General features: G+C 35.6%; 1 protein-coding gene across 6 annotated transcripts in view; it reads left to right on the forward strand.

Annotated features, from left to right (window-relative positions):
- The first annotated feature begins 1,104 nt into the window (after window positions 1–1,104).
- The window catches only part of LOC136236100 (187-kDa microtubule-associated protein AIR9), a 28,069-nt gene continuing 4,433 nt past the window's right edge, over window positions 1,105–24,740 (forward strand). The window contains exons 1-32 of one of the 6 annotated variants that reach the window (XM_065990788.1): window positions 1,105–1,485; window positions 2,056–2,930; window positions 4,008–4,079; window positions 4,162–4,227; window positions 4,417–4,488; window positions 4,596–4,661; window positions 4,769–4,831; window positions 4,915–4,980; window positions 9,055–9,154; window positions 9,390–9,491; window positions 10,348–10,580; window positions 10,670–10,784; window positions 11,161–11,281; window positions 11,399–11,574; window positions 12,491–12,626; window positions 12,875–12,975; window positions 13,081–13,128; window positions 14,137–14,321; window positions 14,420–14,537; window positions 14,653–14,780; window positions 17,616–17,784; window positions 18,230–18,348; window positions 18,591–18,759; window positions 18,879–18,963; window positions 19,090–19,163; window positions 19,254–19,373; window positions 20,364–20,559; window positions 20,640–20,761; window positions 21,304–21,511; window positions 21,742–21,815; window positions 24,081–24,219; window positions 24,524–24,705. In XM_065990788.1, the coding sequence (XP_065846860.1) occupies window positions 2,163–2,930; window positions 4,008–4,079; window positions 4,162–4,227; window positions 4,417–4,488; window positions 4,596–4,661; window positions 4,769–4,831; window positions 4,915–4,980; window positions 9,055–9,154; window positions 9,390–9,491; window positions 10,348–10,580; window positions 10,670–10,784; window positions 11,161–11,281; window positions 11,399–11,574; window positions 12,491–12,626; window positions 12,875–12,975; window positions 13,081–13,128; window positions 14,137–14,321; window positions 14,420–14,537; window positions 14,653–14,780; window positions 17,616–17,784; window positions 18,230–18,348; window positions 18,591–18,759; window positions 18,879–18,963; window positions 19,090–19,163; window positions 19,254–19,373; window positions 20,364–20,559; window positions 20,640–20,761; window positions 21,304–21,511; window positions 21,742–21,815; window positions 24,081–24,219; window positions 24,524–24,705 (4,393 nt within the window). In that variant the 5' untranslated portion in view covers window positions 1,105–1,485; window positions 2,056–2,162. Of the gene's footprint in view, window positions 1,486–1,797; window positions 2,931–4,007; window positions 4,080–4,161; window positions 4,228–4,416; window positions 4,489–4,595; window positions 4,662–4,768; window positions 4,832–4,914; window positions 4,981–9,054; window positions 9,155–9,389; window positions 9,492–10,347; window positions 10,581–10,669; window positions 10,785–11,160; window positions 11,282–11,398; window positions 11,575–12,490; window positions 12,627–12,874; window positions 12,976–13,080; window positions 13,129–14,136; window positions 14,322–14,419; window positions 14,538–14,652; window positions 14,781–17,615; window positions 17,785–18,229; window positions 18,349–18,590; window positions 18,760–18,878; window positions 18,964–19,089; window positions 19,164–19,253; window positions 19,374–20,363; window positions 20,560–20,639; window positions 20,762–21,303; window positions 21,512–21,741; window positions 21,816–24,080; window positions 24,220–24,523; window positions 24,706–24,740 lie in introns of those variants that run through there. The other 5 variants (XM_066026201.1, XM_065990798.1, XM_065990793.1 and 2 more) reach the window with 5 other exon arrangements.

Genomic DNA, 24,740 nt, shown 5'->3' on the forward strand with positions numbered 1-24,740 from the left:
GAGGAGGAAGAACGAGAAGCGACAGCGGCACACTCAAAGAGGTGGAGAAGCGAAAGGCGGCGATAGGAAGAGGAGGAGAAGCGAACGACGAGGAGAAAGAAGGAGAAGCGAATGGCGACGATAGGAAGATGAGGAGAAGAAGGCGAACAACGAACGGAAGAGGAGGGAGAAGGCGACCCTTTGTAGATATCTGTAGTTATTTGTCGATATTTGTAGATATCCGTAGATATTGTAGATATCTGTAGATATCTATAAATATCTATAATATTTGTCTTATCGACAAATATCTACAGATATAGAGAACACATATCTACAATATTTGTCGATATCGACAAATATCTACAGATATCGACAGATATCTACATATCTACAAATATCAACAAATATCTACAGATATCGACACTATCGGGAAAAAATATGAAACTGATATTCCAACCAAAATGCATTTTCAGATAACAATGCCACTGTTTTTGGGGTTCGCACGACCAGGAAAAACATGAAAAAGGAAGAGAAACAATATATATTGGGTCGAGATTACCGGAAAAGGGCCACCTTCTTCCTCCTATTCCGTTCGCCGTTCGCCTTCTTCTCATCCTCTTCCTATCGCCGCCATTCGCTTCTCCTTCTTTCTCCTCTTCATATCGCCGCCTTTCGCTTCTCCACCTCTTTGAATGTGCCGCCGTCGCTTCTCGTTCTTCCTCCTCTTCCTATCGCAGCGTTTGATACCTTAGAGAGATAAAGTTCTGTTTAGGAAGAAGATGAAGGCAAAGATGAAAGAATTTGTTGAAATATGTTAGTTTTAGAAATTTCTTTGAAATGAGCTAAAAATGTAAACTAACCCCTTAAAAAGAGCTAGTTAGTAATTCTCCCTTATTATTAATAAATAAAGAAATGATGTCAGGGAGTCAAACACACAAACAGACACGAATTTGAAATTATTTGATGGTCACATTGACGCATTGGGTTAGCATCGAGTTGAGAAAGAAAGCGTTAAACTCGGTCGACTCAGTGTATTTGAAAACGTTGTATTATTATTTTCCGCCAAATTCAGTTTTCTATTCGAATCTTATCTTTCTTACAAATTTTCAAAGTTAATATTATTTAAAAAGACAAAACCTTCACTCATTCACTCTCTCTACTCTTTCCTTTCCTTTCCTTTCCTTTTCAGTCCCTCTCTATCTGTAACTTACTTTATTCTTCCCTTTTGTTTTTTCAGCTGCATTTCTTTCCCATTCTTAAACCCTAAAGAAATACAGTGAAATCCTGTTTCTGTTTTGTTTTTCATCGACAACTGCTTCTCTTGATTAGATCTGCTCACTGTTGTTTTCTCTTCAGTTATCATTTCACTATTTGCACTTAGATCGAGGGACAGGAAGCTTGGATTCTTGCTAAACTACCTGCATTTTGTGTTAGATCCAATCCAAGTACGATTTTCTGAATCCTTGTTTTGGACTTGACAGTTTCTCATACTTGCCTTTTCACTTCGTAAGTGTTTTCTACATTTTCTGTCTTCAATTTTATTGTTTTTGCCTTTTTTTTTTCTTGGGAGGGGTTTTTACCTGCACCACACTCCGTTTTTGGTGGGTGGGACAGATGATTAGGATAATATAATTAAATGAATTTGACACTTTTTGGCTTAGATTATTTGATTATTAGTGATTGAGAATGACTCCTTAACTACAACCAGCACCATCTGTACCAGTAGTTGCATTGCTTAAAAAATTGGTTTTTCTCCCATTGCTGAAATTTGTTAGATTTTATTTTTGTTTCTTTTTCTTGATTTAGGCACTTTCTCAACAACCTATGCCAAAATTTTCTTTGCTTAATTACTCAGAAAGCTGAAACAAATATTTTTAGAATGAAAAGGGTGAAATCTTTCTATTGTTCAGTTGGTGTAAATTGTTATACCTGCAGGGAAAACAATACCCTTTTTATTTTTCTCCCTTTTGGGTTGATAGTTAAATCACAATCAGGTTAATGATGTTTCTTCATCTCCCAAATCTTTGCATACTTTAAGGTTCAACTTATTTGTAAATTTTTTTCACTCTTCCTCAGCGTACTGTTAATGATCTATAAAAATGTTCACTAGAAATCTTATGCTGTGTGATGGCTGAATCAGGCTATCTGTTGCCTGATTTTCAAACAGAGGTTCCTTAGTTACAATGGAGGAACCATTAGTGCCATCTGCTGAAGAGCCTGCGGATGGGATTCAAACTTCAGAGAAACAATCCTCTGTTAGTTCAGCCGGAAGCACAAAAAAGGTGACAAAAACCACAAAGCCTACCATTGCAGCAACCTCAAACCTTTTGTCCCCAACTGGTGCTTTAAGAAAGAAAGCTGCTGCATCCCGTGGTTTGACTTCAGTTCCAGCGGCAAGAAGAAATAGCACAGGAGGAGTGCTAGAGAAAACATCTACAATAAAACGGCAAAATAGTGTTGCCTCTGTTGCAGGGAAACAATCTGCTGGTGTTTCAGACCCAGTTAGACAGTCTCTTCCGGAGCTTAGAAGGAGCTCCTTGCCTTCAGTTTCTACAAGACCTGTTTCTCGAACAAATGTTTCAGAGACCAGGAAGTCAGTTCCTGTGGCTAGGAATTTGAGATCATCAACAGGGTCTGATGTAAGTAAATCAGAGACTGCCAAGAAACCTTCAGCTAAGTCTACCATGTCTGTCTCTTCATCCTCAAAAAGGATTTCTTCCACATCATTGGATAGTACTGGAAGTAGCATGAGTAGGAAGACGGTTTCAAAGCTTTCTTCACCTTCAGCTAGGTCACCTTCAATTTCTAGTGGATTGAGAACTGGCTCTTCCTCAACATCTCTGAATAGAAGTTCTAATTTATCCGGACGGAAGAAAGTAAGCACTCCTGAAAGTCGAGATTCTCGGTTCATTGTTCTTCCACAGGTGGAGATTAAAGCTGGTGATGATGTGGTGAGCATATTGTTATTATTAAATCTTTAAATACCAATTTTAGTATGTCATTTGTCTGCTAGAATTGTTAAAAGTTTGTTTGGTCGTTTGTTTTCCTTTATGTTGCTATTTTAAATATTTTCCTTTTGCAACTGCTCAGTGTCTACATGCCTAAGCATATGCTGACTATAAAATTTCTCAAAATTTTCATTTCAGTGCTTCACGATTCTAAGTTTTATTTATTTTGTGCTAGAGAGTCTTGCATTGGAAGTGAAAAATCTGATTTATAATAAATAGTCTATATTAATTCATATCTCTCTGTTTCCCTACCCAATTAAACACTCTGCGCTGCGCCTCAAACTGAAAATAAAGAGGAGAGTAGTTGAAAAAGAAGTGACCAAGCTAGTCATTCTTTTGTCGCCATTAATTGTTATATACTTATATTCCCTTGCAAATTTCTTGCTTACTACTCAGACATCTCTTAATAATTTTCTTGATGCTCGATGTTCATCCTGAGATTGAGATTGAGATTGAATGCAGAAGAAATAAAATTGTAGATTGTTAAAAATGGAATCAGTAACATCTTCAATAACAGAGGAGAGGAGCATTGATGCTGTTCTTTTTAGCTATAGATAATATATAGGAATTATGGTGTTTCATAGGGTATCATGAAATGCAGAGCCCTAAGATGTTGTATGCATCTTTCATGTTTTTCAAAGTCGGAAGTACTTTTGACTCAACCTTGGATTTGTAGTTTCATCTTCTGTTTCCTTTGTTTTTGTCAAGGAACGGATTGAACCAAAAGCTTAAGCTAATTGTTAAGGTCCAAGAATAGCTTTTATTATTATTATCTCTGACACCCCCTCCGCACAACACATGTCCATCTTACCATGCTTTGAAATTTAATCAACAAATGGGATTGTAAGTACTCGAACCTTTGACCTCTAGGTCTAAGAGGCTCTGATAACATGTCAAGGTACCAATTGAACCAAAAGCTTAAGCTGATCGTTAAGGCCCAAGAATAGCTTTTATTATTATCTCTGACAGTTTTTTGAAGCTTTCTATTCTTTAATCATGACTGTGTTTTTTGATGGTCAGAGATTGGACCTTAGGGGTCATAGAGTTCGCAGTCTTAATGCTAGTGGGTTGAATTTGTCTCCAAATTTAGAGGTAAGCAAATTCTCATGCAGATATATTATATATGTTAACTATTTTCCGTAGTGATTTTTTCAATGATACTCCCGTTTTACAGTTTGTCTATCTTAGAGACAATATTTTATCTACATTGGAAGGAATTGAGATACTGAAGCGGGTGAAGGTTCGTTCTGTCCTAATGCAAATGATTTTATTCTTTGTTTTCATTATTGAGCACTTTTGTTAGACAACCTTTTATTGACGAAGTTCCTTAGTTCTAACTCCCAAGCCCCTGAAGTATGTTCGAGGTTTATCTTCAAATCTTGGCCAACCAAACGTTTGGGAACTGATCACAATTCCTGTTTCTTGCCAGGTCCTTGATTTGAGTTTCAATGAGTTTAAGGGGCCTGGGTTTGAACCTCTTGAAAATTGCAAGGCTCTGCAGGTTTGTTTTTATGGGCATTAATGTATCTAGTTCATATATTAGTGAGTGAACATTCTGTAGCTTGTAATCTTATGTAACGAGATGTTAATCTGTTTTATCATTTGTAGCAACTGTATCTTGCTGGTAATCAAATAACGTCACTTGCAAGTCTTCCTCAGCTTCCTAACTTGGAGGTGAGCCGTTGGATGGCTTCTCTGCTGTTTTACTGTTGTAATCCATCAATTATTACTGAGTTATTAATTTCTGCTCAATATGATTATGCTTTCTTATCTGCTTCTAGTTTCTATCTGTTGCACAAAACAAATTGAAGTCTCTTTCAATGGCAAGTCAACCCAGATTACAGGTTCGTGTGCCTTTTCATATCATGTCCACCTAGGCTTCTTCAATATGATACAACTATCTATCTGAAACTATTTCATCTTGCAGGTTTTAGCTGCCAGCAAAAATAAAATAACAACGCTAAAGGGTTTTCCGTATTTACCTGTCCTTGAGGTTAATTTTATGAATTCTAATTTTTGTCCTTTTAGATCTGGCATATGCTGTATGGTTATGGAAGTGGTCTTCCAGTTCACATTTTTTGGTGTATTCTATTTGGTTGGTCAAAGTAGCTAATTATATGGTACAAAATGTTCATTTACATTGGTCTAGGTATTTCCAGGGTCTAAGAGGTGGCAGAATCAGTATAATTATCTAATTTTGCAAAAACACATAACTATGTGGTGAATCCCTAATTTTCGAACTGTTATGACTTGGTGCAAACTGTTACATATCAGAGAAAGAAGAAATCTACTGTTAGCAATATGTGACTGCATTTAAATTACTGTCATGCCTTGAGTGTAATTCTGTTATGATGCTCTTTTGTTTGCTAGCTAGTTTGTTATGTCAGGTGGCATTCTTGTTAGTCCTTTGTAACCTTTTTGGCCTTTATAGCTGGTCATGCTCATTGAGCACACCTATCAATAGAATTATCATCCTGTTTCCTCCTAAATTCTCTTCTTCTTCTACCTTTCTTCCCTAAATCCTATATCAGAATTCTGCAGAACTTAGGTTCTGACATTGGTATCAGAGACGACGTCTCCTCTGGCCATTTATGGTCCACCCGCAGACGAGAGCAATTACACGAATGGAAGCCTTGGCGGAACAATTGACAGCATTCAGCGCTGAGCTGAATGAACAGAAAACGTCGACGGAGACGAAGTTGACGGAACTGAAAGCTCAGATCTCCGACGAGCAAACTCAGCTAAAGAAGGAACAATCGGCTATGCATCAATCCCTACTCACCTCTCATAAAAATTTGGAAACGCTCGTTCAGAAAACCATCAACGCCATTAGCAAGATGGTGGAACCTCAATCTGAATCAATTTCGATTCCGTTGAAGACCCCTGTTAACCCATTCAAAGAGAAGGATGTCTTCCCTGGTTCTAAGGGAATACTTGGGCCAACTCCGCCTGGAGGATTTGCAAGTTTCAACTCGTCGGGATACTATTCCGGTGAAAACTCAGGCAACAAGGCACAAGTGCAGCAAATATTTCCAGATATTCGAGATTAGTGATGAAAAACGAGTAGACCTAGCCGGACTGTTTATGCAGGGACGAGCCGAGAAGTGGTACAGGAACTGGAAACCCAATCATATGGTTGCGACTTGGCCGGAATTCGTTGATGAGGTGAACAAACGGTTTCCGGACACCGTAGTTCGTGACGCTATAGAACAATTACTTAAGCTGCGACAGGTCACTACGGTGGAAGCATAGTTGTTAAATCGAGATTCGACTCGTGACTCGAAATCTCATTTTGCGAATCGAGACTCGTGAATCGAATCGAATCGTAAGATTCGGATCAAATTCAAAATGCTATAAAAAAAATAAAATATTAACCATATTTAACTTTAAATATTAGTCCAAAAATGCAATTTTAATATCTAAATAGAAATTATATCGAGTTATAAAAAAAAGTAGAGACAGACAGAACATAGAAAATAGAAAGAATAAAGAGTAGAAGAAGATAATAATAAATAAATAGAAAAGAAGAGGGAAGGTTTTGGAATTTGTAAAGTGAAGAGTCATCTAACTGAAACTATTTGTGTTTCATAACTTCTGTACGTTTTTTGTTTTGTTTCTGTAAAGTGAATAGTCATCTTCTTCTGCTTTAAGTTTTTTAGTTGTTAAAAATTGGATTTTTTTTTAAATGGTGGCCTGAATTGACCGACTCGGGTGACTCGGTGACTCGATGAATCGGCCGAATCGATAGTGACTCGGCCAATTCATGAAGCTTCCGAGTCGTACCATAGATACGACTCGAATTCTTCATGAATCGTATCGAATCGTACGAATCGACTCGCGACTCGTACGATTCTAATAACTATGGGTGGAAGCATTTCAGGATCAGTTCGAAGAGGTGAAGAGAAATCTTATCCCACCATTGATGAAGATTTTTACTGTAAGGGATTCATAGTTGGCCTAAAACCAGAATTACAGACTTCAGTGAGATCATTCAAACCTGTATCCTTATACGATGCCATTCAACAAGCCAAATTCCAGGAATTGCATGTTCAGGCCATGATGGAGGCCTTAAAACCTAAACCTACCTTTCGATCGCCCTTACCAAACAAATCCTGGACACCCACTACCCCTACTAAACCAAATACAAACCCAACACCTTCACACAAATTGCCTGAACCCAATCAACTAGTCACTACTCACCCTGCACCTATGAAAAGAACTCCTGGAGTTTGCTGGCGCTGTGGAGACAAATTTTTCCCAGGCCATACTTGCACAACTAAGAAATTACAGGCCATGGAAGCACTGGAAGAAGAACCTGAGCCAACCACTGAGGAAATACAGGAAGAAGAAGCTCTGTCCCCACCTTCTCCCGCGGAAGAGCAAATTACCCTGTCTATTCATGCTCTTACTGGTGGTAGAACCAGTGGAACCTTGAAACTGAAAGGAACTATGCAGAAGAAGATTATTCACATCTTGATAGACAGTGGCAGCACCCATAGCTTTGTGGACGAACACTTTGCCAAGGAAGTTAAGCTACCATTGATCAAGGTCAAGCCTGCAGCGGTCACCATTGCAGATGGGAGACAGCTTACAGTCCAATACAAATGCCATGACTGTTCATGGACAATGCATCACACCAGGTTCCAATTTACTTTAAGAGTACTCGAGCTAGGGGAATATGATTTAATTTTGGGGGCTGATTGGATGAGAGCTCACACACCTGTGACATTTGATTTTGATAACAATAGATTACTTGTGTGCAAAGATAAGAAGGAAGTAGAACTTAAGGGCATTGAGGTTGAGGACATGTCCATTAAATAGATGACACTTAAGTCAGTGAACAAACTTCTCACCAAAGGTTGGAGAGGTGTAGCTTCCTCTCTATTCCTACTGCAACTCAGTGAGGACACAGAACCCCAAAACGCCACCAAACAACCTGATTTCTTACCACCTGCACCACCACCTTACACACCATTACTACATCAGTACAAAGCCTTGTTTCTAAACCCTTCAGCCTTACCTCTACCAAGGTCACATGACCATTCCATACCTCCTAAAACCATTGAACCAATCAATTCCAGGCCCTACAGGCACTCCTTTCATCAAAAGAATGAAATAGAGAGGTTAATAGCTGAAATGCTTACCTCTGGAGTCATTCAGCCTAGTACAAGCCCTTATGCCTCCCCTGTTTTACTTGTTAAGAAAAAAGATGGGTCTTGGCGATTCTGTGTTGATTATAGAGAGCTTAATAAACACACCATCAAGGACAAATTCCCCATTCCTGTGATTCAGGAACTTATTGATGAACTACAAGGGGCCACAGTGTTCACTAAGCTTGATCTTCGTTCTGGTTACCACCAGATTCGTATGCGCCAAGAAGATGTTTCCAAAACAGCCTTCAAAACCCATTCAGGACACTATGAGTTCCTGGTGATGCCCTTTGGGCTCATAAATGCACCAGCTACCTTTCAATCACTAATGAACCAAATATTTCAGCCTTATTTACGCAGGTTTATATTGGTTCTGACACAAACCTAGATCATTCTATGGGCCTTGGAGGTGGAAGAATTAGTGTTATCTAATTTGGTTAAAAACACTTGATAATGTGGTATCCCTAATATTCAGACTGTTGCGACTTAGTGGAAAAGGGTTACTGTAATTTCTGAGTTCCACTTAAGACTTTGTGGTGCTTAACCAGTATTGGATGATCTGGTTCATTTTGATGAATCCAAAATTTTACTGAGAAGACAATTTGAAAAGTTAATTCTTTGTCTAGAAGAAGTAAAGATAATAATGCATAGAGATAATTTCCAAATTTGGTTCTGGATTGTTAGGACTTACTTGTAGTAACAAGTGAACTACGTGCTTGCATTCAATATATGAATTCTGAAGTCCAAATTTGTTGAATTGGTGAAACTAATTTGTGTCTGTTTTATATTAGAAGAAACAATTACCAGTTTTCACTTTTAAGCGCTGCAAGTTTGCAACCATAGATCACATGATACTTGACTGTCAAATATTATTATTTTCTTAATATCCTACTATTACTTCTTATCCTTTTCTGTAGCATTTACGAGTGGAGGAGAATCCCTTACTTAAGATGCCCCATCTAGAAGCAGCATCCATTTTGCTTGTTGGCTCTACACTGAAAAAGTTTAATGATAGAGGTATATCTGTTTTTTTTTTCCTTAAAAATAGTTTTCCACTATATGTTTTCCTGAACACAAACTTGATTGAGGTATTACTTTCTCATATATAAAAGAGTTTTTGATTTTGGGTTCATTTCTTTTTGCTTTTTTCCCCCTATTCTCTACTCAGTGAAATAAAGTACTCACTTTATTAGGTTTCTTTATTCAAAATAAAAATACTTCATAATTTTATTGTTTCTCCTGGAAATCACAGATCTTTCCCGGGAAGAGGTTGCAATAGCAAAGCGTTATCCAGCTTGCACAGCCTTGTGCATTAGAGATGGTTGGGAGTTTTGTCGTCCTGAGAACGCAGCAGGTGCGAGTTCAGTAGCACACACTTCCACTTGTGCCTAGTTTGAGAAGTACATCAATCAATGGTGGCATCTAACATGCATGTTGAATTTGTGACTGTCTCAGGGACAAGTCACCACTCTATATGATCACTTTATATGAACATACTGCATTGCGTGGAATTTGTTTTGAAAGAAAAAAATTCTGCCAACCATATGCAAGTGTTTAACCTTTGTACTATCTCATTAGATGCTTAAGGGATGTTATAGATGGTTAAAGCCAAAGCTACAAAGTCACATATTGTCATTAGGAATTAAATTATCACGGTATCCTTGTTTAGTTATGAACCTGTTGTTGTAGAAGTACTTGTAAGTGCATGAAATTTGTCGTCGGGCTTAAGACTAAATACACAAAGTTAAAAAGTCATGGTTTCTTTTCATTGGATTGTTGAATAAGGATGACAACAGAAAACATCATTTTTTTATGCTCTTTGGAATTAATTCCATGACATTGTTCAATTATCAGAAAATGTATATTGTCATGGCAATTTGATTTATTTATAAATATAACCCTTTATGCTTTTTTTCCTTAACTCATAAATTGTTAAGAGGTTAGAATAAAACCTAATGACACATACATAATCTCTTTGCATCTGGTGAAGAATTTATGTTTTTTCCTTGCCAGCATGCAGTGCATTTATAGTTAATATTGGACAAGCATATTTCTGTTTTGACTTTGGGATAGGTTCCATATTATCTTTAGCATATACTTTAAGTTTCAACTGCTGAGTGAGACTTGGATCTTCTAATATGATGCAAATGTGTTTGACACTGGTTGATTCTTTCTGAAGATTCAAGTTAAAATCATGGTCTGTTGTACAGATTCTACTTTTCACTTTCTATTCGAGCAATGGAAAGATCAACTTCCTGCTGGCTATCTACTCAAGGAAGCCTCAGTTGATCAACCTTTTGAAGAAGATGCTTGCCGATGCCAATTTGTTTTTGTCCAAGACAACACTCTGAGCAGTTATCCACAACTGGTCTTAAAATATCAATGGTTTTTGGGAGAGAGAACACTTTCAGATTTTGTAGCTATTCCTGATGCAACTGCCGAAGTAATGGATTCATGCAGAGATGATCACGATCGAGTGTACATTTAGACAGTTTTCGTATTTTCTCCTACTAATAGCCTTGTATATATCAGGTATACTGGCCGAAGCATGAAGACATCAATAAATTTCTGAAAGTGGAATGTACTCCCATCCTAGGAGAGACAGAATACCCTAAGATTTTTGCAATATCTTCACTAGTTGCACGAGGTATTATTTTATTTTCATACTCGCAGACCACAAATGTAATGTTTTATGCTAGATGCATTCCTTTACGATTCTAGCATTATAAGTTAACTATTTATTCATAATTGCTTTTATCTAGTTAGCTATGTGCATTCTGGTGGTGTATGCATAACATGTTTTTTTTTAACTATATGGAAAACTATTTAATAAGATATGAACAAAGGTGAAAATCTAGAGGCTTGAGTGAGGTAGTGGATTCAGCTATTATAAGCAAAGTAAAGAGTAGGCTTTAGAATTCATGGCAGAATTTCCTTTAAACTGATTGCTGTCCACATATTTTAATCGTGAAACTTGTATTTTATTGTCCTCTAACCTTGCTTTTCCTTTCCATCTTGAGAAGGAAATGGAATTCCAAAGGTTGTCAGCCTTGAAGTGCATGGAGATTTAGTTGAAGGAAACCTTATCAGAGGTTATGCTGAGGTTGCATGGTGTGGTGGAACTCCAGGGAAAGGCGTTTCAAGGTAATATAGCATCTCAAATGATGCAACCTACTAACTCCCAATGGGTTCTGCAGATTTGCATGTGTCGTCTTCCAAAAATAAAAAAAGTAAATGCAACATTCCTTTTCCTATTTTCAGTTGGCTGAGAAGAAGATGGAATAGCAGCCCTGTGGTCATTGGCGGTGCAGAAGATGAGGAGTATCGGCTAACTTTAGATGACATTGGTTCGAGTTTGGTTTTCATGTACACACCAGTTACAGAGGAAGGTGCCAAAGGAGAACCTCAGTACAAGTATACTGATTTCGTTAAAGCAGGTGTGTCAGGAGTGGAATTCTTCTTGAATCTGATCACATTCATTTCTATTATTGTCCCTTGGTTCTTTTCCCCCTTCAACTTATCTTTCAGATTGCTATGTATTCTCTCTTTGCTTGTCCATAAAATGAAAAAAATTGTCACTGTTAGAAAATATTCTTTGCGAAAATTCTTTATTGTTACTAATTTGTGGACTACCCTAAATACCTTGCTTCCCGAGATTTTCCTGGTAAATGTACTTGTTTTCCAACCTCAGATTGATGCTTATAGAATCGTAGTTTGATACTTCCTGTTGCACATTAGTGAAATCCAAGTGTGTTTCTTCATGTGTGATAACATGTTTCGACTTGGAGATTTGTAGTATACGAAACTGGGAAATAGTTTCAATTGTCATGATGTGAAAGACTGCTTTGTCCACAGGTTTTAATTCTTGGTGCTTAGGATGTTAGCTTGTCAATTTGCATGATACCAGTTTATACTGGCATCTTTTTGCTTGGGGAAGATATACTGCTTGCTCCAATTGAATGTTATGGAAAGGCTACCGAAGAACTTCACTTTTGACCAAGTACTGAATGTGAGAAATATTTTATGACTTTAATACCTTTGGACGATAAGAAACTCTCATTACCTGGATGATATAAAATTTCATCTCTCATTTTGTATCAAGGATTTTTCATGGACACTCTTGCTAATTTATTTTTATAATTGATTAATTCAGAATGACAAGGATTTTTCTTGCCTTAAACAGTTATTTTGACTTAGTTCAGATTTAAGGGAAAATACATAGTTCATTCTTTCTTCTAGCTTCGAATGAACTAGGATGACTTTCCATACTTGTAACTTCTTGTAATATTGTCATTTTCCTTTAACCCAAGATTATGTTGTTGGATGCTAAAAGGTCGTGTTTCATTGTGGCAGCTCCTCCATCAGTCAAAAATGTCCAAATTGTTGGAGATATTGTTGAAGGAAATATCATAAAAGGAGTTGGAGAGTACTTTGGTGGAAGAGAAGGTCCTAGCAAGTTTGAATGGTTACGTGAGAATAAGGAAACTGGGTTAGTGTGCTAATCTTTTTCAAGTTCTAAGAGGCACTCAGGAAAAAAAAACAAATATATGGCATTGTATCTTTAGAAGTTGAGTTTCTCTTCAACTTCAAGTTTGTTGTGCTTCATATAAAAAGTTGAGTTCTGTTTCTTGTACTCAAATCTGTAATGGGAAAAAAGTGCTTTTGTTCATTGATATGAAAACTTTGATTTTGATACTGTTCTTTCCTCATTTTACTCTTATTGGCTTCTGTTGGCAGAGATTCTCTGTTGGTATCCATGGGTACAGCAGAGTATACTTTGACTAAAGAGGATGTTGGCCGACACATGGTGTTTGTTTATATACCCATTAATTTTGAAGGTTAATACACTTTTTTTTCCCCTGTAGACTTATCATGCTTGGTTATAGCTTATTTCTTTCTTGTAGATTTGTACGTTGTAACATATTAATTGGCATGATTTACAGGGCAGGAAGGGGAATCTGTATCTACAGTATCTCATGTGGTGAAACAAGGTAAATAGAAATGATGCTTGCAGTTATTTGGATGCTTTTTTTCTTGTCATTTATGATTTTGCAGAAACAACAGAGGGAACATTTGCAACACGTTGCGTGATAGAAATTTAATAAAATAATTTTATGATGCCATGAATATTGGAGACAAGTACAAAAATTCCCCTGATCTTGTAGTCCAAGTTCAGTTTGGCCAAAAATTTACCCTGCACTTTCATATTCTGGTGAACGCGGCCCATGTCGATTGAGCTGATTTTGCCAGAAAATATAAGTTCCAAGTGTGAATTTTGGCCAGAAAGGTCTTTGAGCTAAATTGGTCCTAGACTATAAGTTTAGGGGGCTGAATTGGACTTTCAGCCCCAACAATAATTAATTGTAGGTTTGGGTTATATTCCGGTGTTCTGCAACTGCATTCTTGTTTATGAGTTCAATTTAGATTATTTATTTTAATCAAATTGATATCAAAGTAACTTTTAGAAAGATTATGCTTTCTAGAGAATTTTAGGTTTTAGGAGCATAAATACCAAACTAACTCTGTTTTTGATGTATTATTTATGGTTACTTGGAGTCAAGCTTAGCTTTTGTGAATTGTTTTATAAGCATGACAATCTAATTTAGACACTTGAGTACCTTTCAGAGGAGTTCAATGGGTGGGGATCCTATAGTTTCTTTCTCTCTCTCACATGAGGGGGCAAAGTAAAGGTTGGGGACTTCTATAGATTTTTGTTTTATCCAGTTTTATCAATTAACTAATAAGGGGCATTTGATAGATATTGGTCAATGGCCACTTTTTATGCTGTTATTGATGCTGAAATTGTCATGAGAATAACTTAGTGAGACAGTAGTGTTTCCGCTGCTACATTTACTGAGATAATTTTGTTCATGTTTATAAAGGGATATTGTTGTTTGTATCTTCAGTATGGTCTTTGGCTCCATCATGTTGTATAGCATATGTACTAATAAAAAACTTCCTCTTGAATTGATGGATTTGTTTTCTTGACCCAATTCCAGCGCCTCCAAAAGTTACCAATGTAAAACTAATAGGGGATATGAAGGAAAACAGTAAGGTTACTGTAACTGGTATTGTTACTGGAGGAACTGAAGGTTGTAGCAGAGTCCAGTGGTTTAAAACAAGATCATCGACTTTTGATAATGAGAATGGCCTTGAAGCAATGAGTGCATCTAAAATTGCAAAGGTGGGAATGAAACATGTACATGCATAATCATGGATCTGTGTTTTTTGAGAGATTGTATTCTATTATAAATTCTTAGCTTAGCTTTAACATTTGTTTAGGCATTCCGCATACCTCTTGGAGCAGTTGGTTGTTACATTGTTGCAAAATATACTCCTATGGCTCCTGATGGTGAATCTGGTGAACCAGTATATGCTACATCAGAAAGAACAGTTGAGAGTGAGTTTTTTTTTTTTTTTTACTATATAGTATATACCTTGAATTGGTTTGATGCTTCTTCTGATAGTTGGTTTTGGCATAATAAGGTTTTCTAATTCTTAGTTTTTGCTTTCAGCTCTTCCCCCGAGTTTAAATTTCTTATCTATTACTGGTGATTATGCCGAAGGTGGAATGTTGACAGCATCATATGGCTATATAGGTGGTCATGAAGGAAAAAGTGTTTATAATTGGTATCTTCATGAGGTATGGAGTGTTAGTTGATCTTATTATTCTCATGGAAATATACAAATTCTAAGTTAGATGAGGCAACTTTAAACCCAGAGACATGATTACGCCATTCCTGTTTGGCTTACAGTTGATATCCCGACTTACTGCTGAATCACTGGTGGTCTCTTTTATCATCTTCTTGTATCTATATATGCACTTCGGTCAAAAATTCAAAAATTAAAATATAATTAAAAAAATTGAAGAACAAAAGAAAAAAATAATTTGTTCAATTGTATCAATTGGCTTGCTCTGTTGTACAAATGATAGTTTAATGTGCTTCTGAACTCAATTCGTGCGAAGTTAGCTGTCATATTTAGGCTTACATGGAACAAGATATCAGTGTATTTTGTCTGCCTTTTATCATAAATCAATGGTATCAACTCAACCAACTTTGGTTGAATTTTTGAACTCTAAATCCTTTCTCTCAAATATACCTTTTTAGGTCATTTTGGTAATATATATATATACATTTGATTGTTTTGGGACTTGGGAGATTTTTTTTTCATCTGCATTTAAAGTTCTATAACTTAATATTATTTTGGGAAAAAACACCTAAAAGATGTAGTTTGGGAAATATTTCCAAACCTAGCGCCAGTTGGGAAATATTTCCCCACCAAGATGGAGCTGTTTTTAACCATGTATTGAAAAACGCCCCAATTACGGTATACATTACACATTAATCATATTATTTTAATTAATAATATGATTACGGCTTACAATATGCCATAATTGGAAATTCTTTTAAAATAAGATGATTACGCCATGTTGTACACGCAATCTTGTTATACATAATCTATTAATCTCTCTCTCTCTCTCTCTCTATATATATATATATATATATATATATATATATATTATATTTGGTAAATAAAGTAAATAATATGTATTTTAATTATTTTTATTTTATTGATATTATATTTTTATTTCTTTAACTTATTTATATATTAATTTAATATAGGCTTAGAACACTATTTGCCCTTCGAGCTATCAAAAAAGTTTGTCTTTGTCCCTGATCTATTATTTGGTAACGTCTTCCTCCCCCCCTCACTTATCAAAATTGGTGAAATCTTAACCAGGATGGATGGTAAGTTAATGGTTGAGATTTCACCAATTTTGGTAGGTCAGGGGGCAAATGTTACCTTATAATAGGTTACGGGGGCAAAGACCAACATTTTGGATAGGCCAGGGGCAATGTTACCAAATAATAGGTCAGGGGAAGACCAACATTTTGTATAGTTTAGGTGGCAAATAGTGCTTTAATCCTTTAATATACCCATGCAAGTCATTTCATCTTCAAACAACAATAATTCATTATAATTTAGCCTAGCACTAACTATCAATCAGATAATAGTTAACAACTACCATTAACATCAAAATTTAACAGTTACTAGCTGAACCAAACAAGCCTCTAATACCAATTAAGGTTGGCTTGAGTGGTTAAGGGCCTTAAGTCGTCTTGAGTGCCTGTCGAGCCTCGAACCGAGAAATCGGATAAACGATAAAATTAAAAATAAAAACAAACCTCTAATAGTAACTAGAGAAACCTTAGTGGTTTTGTATACATTTTAATTTGTTCAGGAGATAAATAAAAACAGTAAATAGAACTGAAATTTACAAATAGAGAGGAATAGGATCAAGTTTCCAGAGGGAGATGTATAGATAAACAGCTACAGCTCGTATATTTTGTGACACAAAAAATTAGAAACTAAGAGTGGCATGTTTGGAGATTTTTAATTAGATGCATGAATTAAATAAAAGAAATTCATCACCATAATTTTGCTAGAACTTTCATTTTCTGTCTCTATTATTGGACATGTAGGTTATCTAATTTTTAAAATTTAAGTTTTAGAGAGAAATCATATGAGGGCGAGCCTTGGCGCAACGGTAACGTTGTTGTCGTGTGACCGAGAGGTCACGGGTTCGAGTCTTAGTAGCGGCCTCTTGCCAAAAAAATTGGTGGGGGAAGGCTTGCCCCCAATACACCCTTGTGGTGGGACCCTCGCTTAGTGGGGACGCGTAGTGCACCGGGCAGCCCTTTTAGAGAAACCATATGTTGATATGAGTTAACTTGCAAACAAATCAGATGTGGCCGCCCGAGATTTAAGTTTTCCTTTTTCCTCCAATTACGGCCTACAGTACACTGTTATCGTTCTTTTAAATTAACATAATATGATTATGGCGTATTGTTTTGCACGCTGCAATTGGAGCTTTTTTGAGCATATAGTTAAAAGCAACGCCATTTGGGGAAATATTTTCCCAAACTACACCTTTTAGTTTTTTCCCTATTATTTGTGTCCTAACCAATAAAAGGTTGGCTTGAGTAGTTAAGGACCTCAAGTCGCTTGAGCTAGAGATCTTGAGTTTGATTCCTAATGTCTTAATAAATGTAAATGGGAGAGGAACCACCCGAAGGTTGTCTGACCAGTCTCGAACTGATTAATTAGATTTACTTAGATTTTATTATTATTTGTGTCCTTAAATTAGGATTATATAACTTTGAATTAGAACATTTTTTGTACAATTTTGAATTGAACTTCAAATAATTAGGACTGTTAAAGAAAAACCCCTTTGATTTCTGCAGTTAAGTGTTCATATTTGTTCTAGATGTCTTAGATTGTCTACAAACCTCAATTTATGTCAGTTTATATAACTATTTGCTTAGAATGATTTCAAATCCATTCCAGCCTCTGAATGAATGCAGTGACCTGAGACAAAATGCTCTCTTCTTTATCTGAACAAAAGATTTACTGATAGGTTCAATTGCTTGCGTTTTGAAGAATCCTGATTGACTCAAATGTTTGACATAATCAGGCTGTAACAGACTCTGGTGCATTGATACTAGAAGGTTCAGGAATGCTTCAGTATCGTATTACCAGACACGCAATTGGTAAATTCATATCCTTCCAATGTGTCCCTGTTTGTGATGATGGGACTGTAGGTGAACCTAGAACTTGCATGGGACAGGAACGTGTTCGGCCTGGTAATGCTCTTATTTCAACTTCCCATCATTTTTTTCTTTATCTATTTATTTATTGAGTATGGAGAGATGAGATTTCAACAAGAGAATCTGTGACTCCTTCGATTAAACAAATGAATCGCTTGTATTTTCTCACCCAATGTTTAAATACTGAAGTCATAAATTTTCTAGAAGTCTTGATATAGAATGCATTCGGATCTACTTAAAAAAAAGTATACTGGACATCACGTGTCCAATTAATTTTAGATTTAGTGCTTAATTGAAATTCCTAGTAAGTAGATCAATTAGTGTGTAACTTTTTTATCTGTTAGTTATCAAAATATCTACATGTTAATTTGTGCTTAATGGTTTAACATTTGATTGGTTGGTATGGATATGTTTCCTCTATCTGCTTTATATCATTATCTGTTACATAAATTTCTTATGCCAAGTGTTCTTTGGTGATTAGGAAGTCCAAGATTGCTTTCTCTACAAATAGTTGGAAATACTGTTGAAGGAACAACAATAAGTGTGGACAAAAAGTATTGGGGAGGTGAAGAAGGAGAATCAGTGTTCCGTTGGTTTCGGGTACTTTTTAATGTCATGCAAGAATAAAGCTTGAAATGTCGTTATATTGTAAAGTAGGATTGGTAATTCAGCATTTTCAGTCAGAGAAAAGAAATCACTTGTTTTGCTAATGTACATAATAAAAGAAAATGTGTGCTTCTAAAATATGTGCTTTTCCAGTAATTATAATACCATTTCTGGTTTCCTTTTTTCTCACAGCTGACAAGTAGTTGCTCTTATTTGATCAAATTATTCTAATGCAGACTACTTCAGATGGCTCTCAAAGTGAAATTTTTGCTGCTACTTCTATTTCATATATGCTTTCAATTGATGATATTGGATGCCTTATCTCGGTTTCTTGCGAGCCGGTTAGAAGTGATTGGGCTCGTGGTCCTGTTATTGTTTCTGAACAAATTGGACCTATCATACCTGGTATAAAGTTGATTTCCTATCACTGCTTTGGTGAAATTGTTTAGTCAAATCCTTAGTATTATGTAAATTTGTTCAGGACAAAGTGGTGTTGATAACAGGGTGAATTAATTCCATTGCAGGCCCTCCAACTTGTCAGTCTTTAGATTTCTTAGGGTCAATGATGGAAGGACAGCGTCTGAGTTTTGTTGCTTCATACAGTGGAGGGTGAGACTTTGTTATACACAATCCTTTGACACATTGAAACTTCTAGTTCACTTGTTTTGATTTTAACTTGCTCCTGTTGTTGTGTTTTTACACACTCCAATAATGAAGGCGTTCTTTGTGATTCAGGGAGAGAGGAAATTGTTCCCATGAATGGTATAGAGTGAGAAGCAACGGGCTAAGGGAGAAACTAAGTGCTGATGGTAAGTCATGTTGAGTTACATAAGGTGTATTCTTCAGTGCAAGTTGTGTTGTGGGAATTATTGGATTAATTGGTTACATTACTGGCACAGAGTTTCTGGATTTGACTTTAGAAGATGTTGGGAAGTACATTGAACTTGTTTACACTCCAATGCGCAAAGATGGGGCAAAAGGAACTCCAAGGAGCATAAAATCCAATGTGATAGCACCAGGTGGGTTGTATTCTGCAATTCACTTGTGCAAATTTCAACTATTCACCAAGTGTAATCTTCTCATGTTTAATAATGTCCATGATGCATTGATAATTGAGACTCAAGAATCCTGTGGTGTTTGGGATCTGCCAGGTCAGAAGCATATCTCTGAGATCTGACTATCATTTTATCTGATAAATTATGTAAAAATGAGGCGATCTTCTAACTCTCAAGATAATAAATGTTTTTAGAATTATTATTGCTTTCCGGTTCTAAATTAATACTGCAATAATGCCACTGTGGATGGTGCATAAACAATCAGGAGTTTGAGTTGGTTGAGGCTGTTTTGAATGATCAGCTCATTTCTGATTGGTTATATTTTGCTGGAGTAAGCGAAATTAAGAAATGGGTTACTCTAAGATCTCTGAGAGTTCATCTCTGGTTGGCTTTTTTTTTGCTAGAATAATGATCTTAGAAATTATAGAATAGATTACTCCAAGATCTCCAGTAAATAACCTCCCTGACCGTTTCGTTGAATTAATTGTCCCAAAGTTTTTAGTAAATAGACTAATAATCTATGGTGCATGAAATTGATGGTAAGTGTGTTTGCTATGTAGCACACCTATGACTATGATTGCAAAAGGTAAGATGATGTTTATTGGCAAAATTTCATACATGTCCATTTGTAATTTGCTTGAAGTTAGCATTTAAGGGTTTTTTTATTATTGTTTTTTTATCATTTTTTTTTTCAGTGCAGATTTTTGCTTGGAAGATGCTCTTTTAATTCCTCTTACTTGAGTCCTGAACAATTTTGATCCATATTAATTTATCATTGATCTTATTTAGTTTTGATAATAGTTCCCTCTGCTATTTATTTTGTGCTTGAAGCAAATGAATCTCATTCATATTTCAATGTTTCAAAAATTGATATTGTTTTGTAGCATGTTTGTTCTATAAGACTACTTTTCTATTCACGTTCACTTCCTACTGAAATTTAATATTTTTGAGTAGCGGATCCTGTGGGATTGGAACTTGTTATTCCAAGTTGTTGTGAAAACGAGGAAGTGATACCACAAAAAACATACTTCGGTGGACGGGAAGGCGATGGGGAGTATATTTGGTATAGAACTAAGAATAAACTAACTGGAGCTACACTGATGGATACATGTAATTCCAGTGATGCTATTGTCAAATGCAATAAAACATTGTAAGTTCCGGTAGAAGAGATTTTGAAATAGTTGTTACATTTTAAACTTTGAGTTGCTGAGAAATGTGTTCCAATGGCAGCACATATTCTCCATCACTTGAAGATGTGGGTTCCTATCTGGCATTATATTGGCTGCCCTTACGTTCAGATGGAAACTGCGGAAAGCCATTAGTAGCATTTTCCAACTCTCCTGTGAGCCCAGGTAATTTGGTACTATTTATTTTTTCTACTACTATATTAGTGTTTCCGTAATGGTAATGGCAAGTTTGCTTCTACCTGAATGGAAAGCCATTAGTCCAAGTTGTCCAATTGCCTTGACCTAAAATCTGGGAAAGACTATGTGGGACTGATGGCCCTTCTCCAGAGTAATTCCAATGCAGCAGACTCTCCTCCATGAACAGTTTGGGCAAACTGTTCAAAGAGGAGAGTCTGGTGAATTGGAATTGCTCTTTTAGTGCTCGACAAGAAGGCTTATCTTCTGAACAGGCTTAGCTAAAATATCATTAAACTCCAATTTGCGCTCATAATTTGAGTGTTTTGAAGTTTATGAGGTTGAGATGTGCATATGTTTTAGTAATTTTACTGTTTCTTACCACATCTGTAGGCTTGACACACTTGATACAACAAACTATATTTGTTCCGTTTATTTTCAGTCAGTTAATTATTGGCCTTAGTTGTACCAAGTAATACAAAAACTTTTAGCTATATTGCTTTTAACACGCATGAAATGAAATGATGTTGCAGCTCTTCCAGTGGTTTCTAATGTCCAAGTTAAGGAGTTGTCTTCTGGAATTTATTCTGGAGAGGGCAAGTATTTTGGTGGGTACGAGGGATCGAGCCTCTTCAGCTGGTACAGAGAAGCTATTGAGGGGACCATTGTTCTTATTGATGGGGCAAACTCTCAAATTTATGAAGTCACAGACGCAGATTACAATTGCCGCTTGTTGTTTGGGTATCTGTGCTAACTTCTTGACTATTATGTTTAATCAATTTAAACTAGCTTTCCATGGAAATCTCCAACATTTTTATGCCTTGACCTCTAATCCAAACTTCTGGTTTCATCTTTATTTGTTTAACGTTCTTATTCTAGACTCGTGATTATCAAGTTAATATTACCGTTTGTAAAATGCAGCTTGAGAAATTTCACCCATTTAGATGTACATGCTCAAATGTTTATCTTAGGTACACACCAGTTCGTTTGGATTCAGTTGTTGGAGAACTAAAATTGTCTGATCCAACGGACATTGTTCTTCCAGGTATGTGATTTTTCTTAAAAAACGCTTCAATCAATGTTATTTTCCCCTTAAGAGAAGCACATCCATATTTAAATCAAATTGGAAAGAAAATTGTATAGCCGTGGATGTTATACTTATATACATACTAACTCTATTTATGGCAATTCCTTTTCATGTTTATTACTGCAAATTTTCATATCTTACTTTGAGAACTTGCATTTTTATATTATCAATTAAAGAACTTTTATTTATTTATTTATAATTTCATGTATTAATATAAATATTACATCCTAATGCACATTTAATTGTTAATATTACTTACATATTTTAACGAGAATAATAGAATATAATGTGAAGCAATTTCATTTTTCAAGCATTTGAAAATTAAAATAAACTATTAAGTTAAATTATTAAATATAATAATATCTAATGATATAAATTTGAAATATGAGAATTTAAAAAATAAATAGTTCAATTATATAAAAATGTTGATTTTTTTTGGTCAGTTGATGTACAATGCATTAATTTTAAAAATCATTTTAATAAAATATTGGAAGATCAACTTATGTATTTTAAAAATTGATGACATACGTTTATTCCAAATGTTTGATAGAAAAATTTCATCAATAAGATGATTTTTTTGATAATAGTAAGATGTTCATTGTTCATGCTAAGAATATATCCACATAAATCCCTTTTCTTTGTACAAGTGTTGTATCTAAATTAAAATAATTAGCTAGAAAATAAAATATGAAATGTTATTTAATCATAAATGCTACTTTTATAATTAAATAAGCATATGATGCTGATTACATTAGATTAAATTTTTGCACATATCCATACATAATAAAGGAATTTTACATTCTATTATTAGCTACATGACTTATTTCATTAAATCATTCCGTTGTAGCGTACCATGTAGAGCCTTGTTTTTTTTTTCCTTGTTACCTTATATTTTGTTTGATCAAGTCCTTGACAGTGTATGCATGGGTAGAACGAAACTGCTGTTAAGGACTTAGGGTGATTTTGCTATCTGACTAAGATTGATAATTATGAGAGGATATAGGGACTCAGTCACTAAAGTTTCAAAGTTCAAGGACCCTGTCAACAATTTATGCAAAGTTCAGGGGGCTCAATAATGCATTTTAAAAAACTTTAGTAATTCTAATGGCATTATAGGCATAAATTTCAGTGTTTTGTGTATTAAAAAAAATCCAAATTAGTTAAAACTTGAAGTATAAGGGCCAAACTGAGAAAGACAAAAGCATGATTTTTCCATTCCCATTATGTTGAGTTGAACACAGTGCCAGCACTTACACGTTTGTACGATCACAACTTGAGTTCTTCTGTATGCACGCTGATCTGAAGCTGCATATTCTACATGAAACTTAATTGAATATAAGAAGCGAAGGGATAAAGATGGATTTTTTCTGTGGAGAAAAGAAAGTTGAAGCTGTACCAAAAATAAAGATTATCTTCTACAGCTGCTAGAACTGTTTTTTTTTTTTACTATTTTTTCTGATCTGAAGGCAACTTTAGATGCTCTCGCGCACTGAATTAGGCCAAATAGCTGGGGCTGAAGCGCTAGTTTCTTCTAATTATTTTATTGTAAACCAATCAAATTCATTTATCCTACTAAGTTCTCCATGTGCACTGTTTTAGCTTGCCTTTTATCCTTTTGGGCACCTTGTGTCTTTTCATTGTCCAGCTAGTTAGAGGCTAAAGCTTTGAAAGTATGAACACAAAACTTTTGACTTGGTGGTCTTCTTGTCACTATGCTTTTGATTTCTTAGCAATGATGTACTTTTGGTGCAATTGACATCTGTTTTAATTGGAGGCAAGTGGGAAAGGACATGAGCATGGTTTTAGTCATTTTCCCTGAGTGCTTCTTCATTTTTCTCTTTTGAGTTTTATTGTTCCCTCTACATTGTCTGCAAGAGGGGAACAAATATTTTAAGTTGGTTACCTTCATTTGTGATGATGAATTGAACTTTTACCAACAAGACTTTTAGTTGTCATCTCTAAAGGGCTAATCACTATACTGTCCTATACTAAGCGCAGTTTTAATGTGGATAATTTTTTTTTTCTTTTATCATTTTTGTCTTTTACAATTCTTCCCCTGTTCTTTCGTATGTAAACTTTGCATTCTCTAGATCCATTTAGGGACTCACACTATAAAAACTGAATTACTATAAAATTATTGACTGTACTCTCAAAATTATGGCATATTGTGAATCTAAGCAAGGGTCACTATTTATGTTGTTCTGGACATTTGGTTTGCTGTAGAGCTTCCAAAAGTGGAGATGCTCGCTCTTACTGGAAAGGCAATAGAAGGTGATATACTCACTGCGGTTGAAGTAATACCCCAGAGTGAAGCTCAACAGTTGGTTTGGAGCAAGTACAAGAAGGATGTCAAATATCAATGGTGAATTTTGATTTTTTTTTAATAATTTAAGGCATGGTTTAATTAAATGTTTTAAAATAATAAATGTTTCCGTTATCTTCTAAACTTGAAGAGCTTCTCGTTCTTATTGATGCTTCTCTTGGGAAGTCTCCCCAGTTATATTTGAATTAGTTTAATTGGCTTTGGGTAATTGGTAAATGAGATGCAGGATAATTAGATGGATGGTTTCATTTGAAAGCTTGGCTTTACATGATGAGATAGAAATTGATCATGTTTTGTGGAAGTTCTTATCAATTCCATTATATTTAACACTATAATGCTTCAGGTTCTGTTCATCAGTAATAGGGGACAGAGACTCCTTTGAGCCTTTACCTTCATATCGTTCCTGCTCTTACAAGGTTCGGTTAGAGGACATCGGCAGATGCTTGAGATGTGAATGCATTGTCACTGATGTCTTTGGAAGGTCAAGTGAGCCAGCATATGCTGAGACTGCTGCTGTATTTCCAGGTCTTCTATAATACACTAGCAAACTGTCATTTTCC

Source organism: Euphorbia lathyris, chromosome 1 (genome assembly GCF_963576675.1).
Source record: "Euphorbia lathyris chromosome 1, ddEupLath1.1, whole genome shotgun sequence".
In the NCBI taxonomy this organism is placed as follows: domain Eukaryota; kingdom Viridiplantae; phylum Streptophyta; class Magnoliopsida; order Malpighiales; family Euphorbiaceae; genus Euphorbia; species Euphorbia lathyris.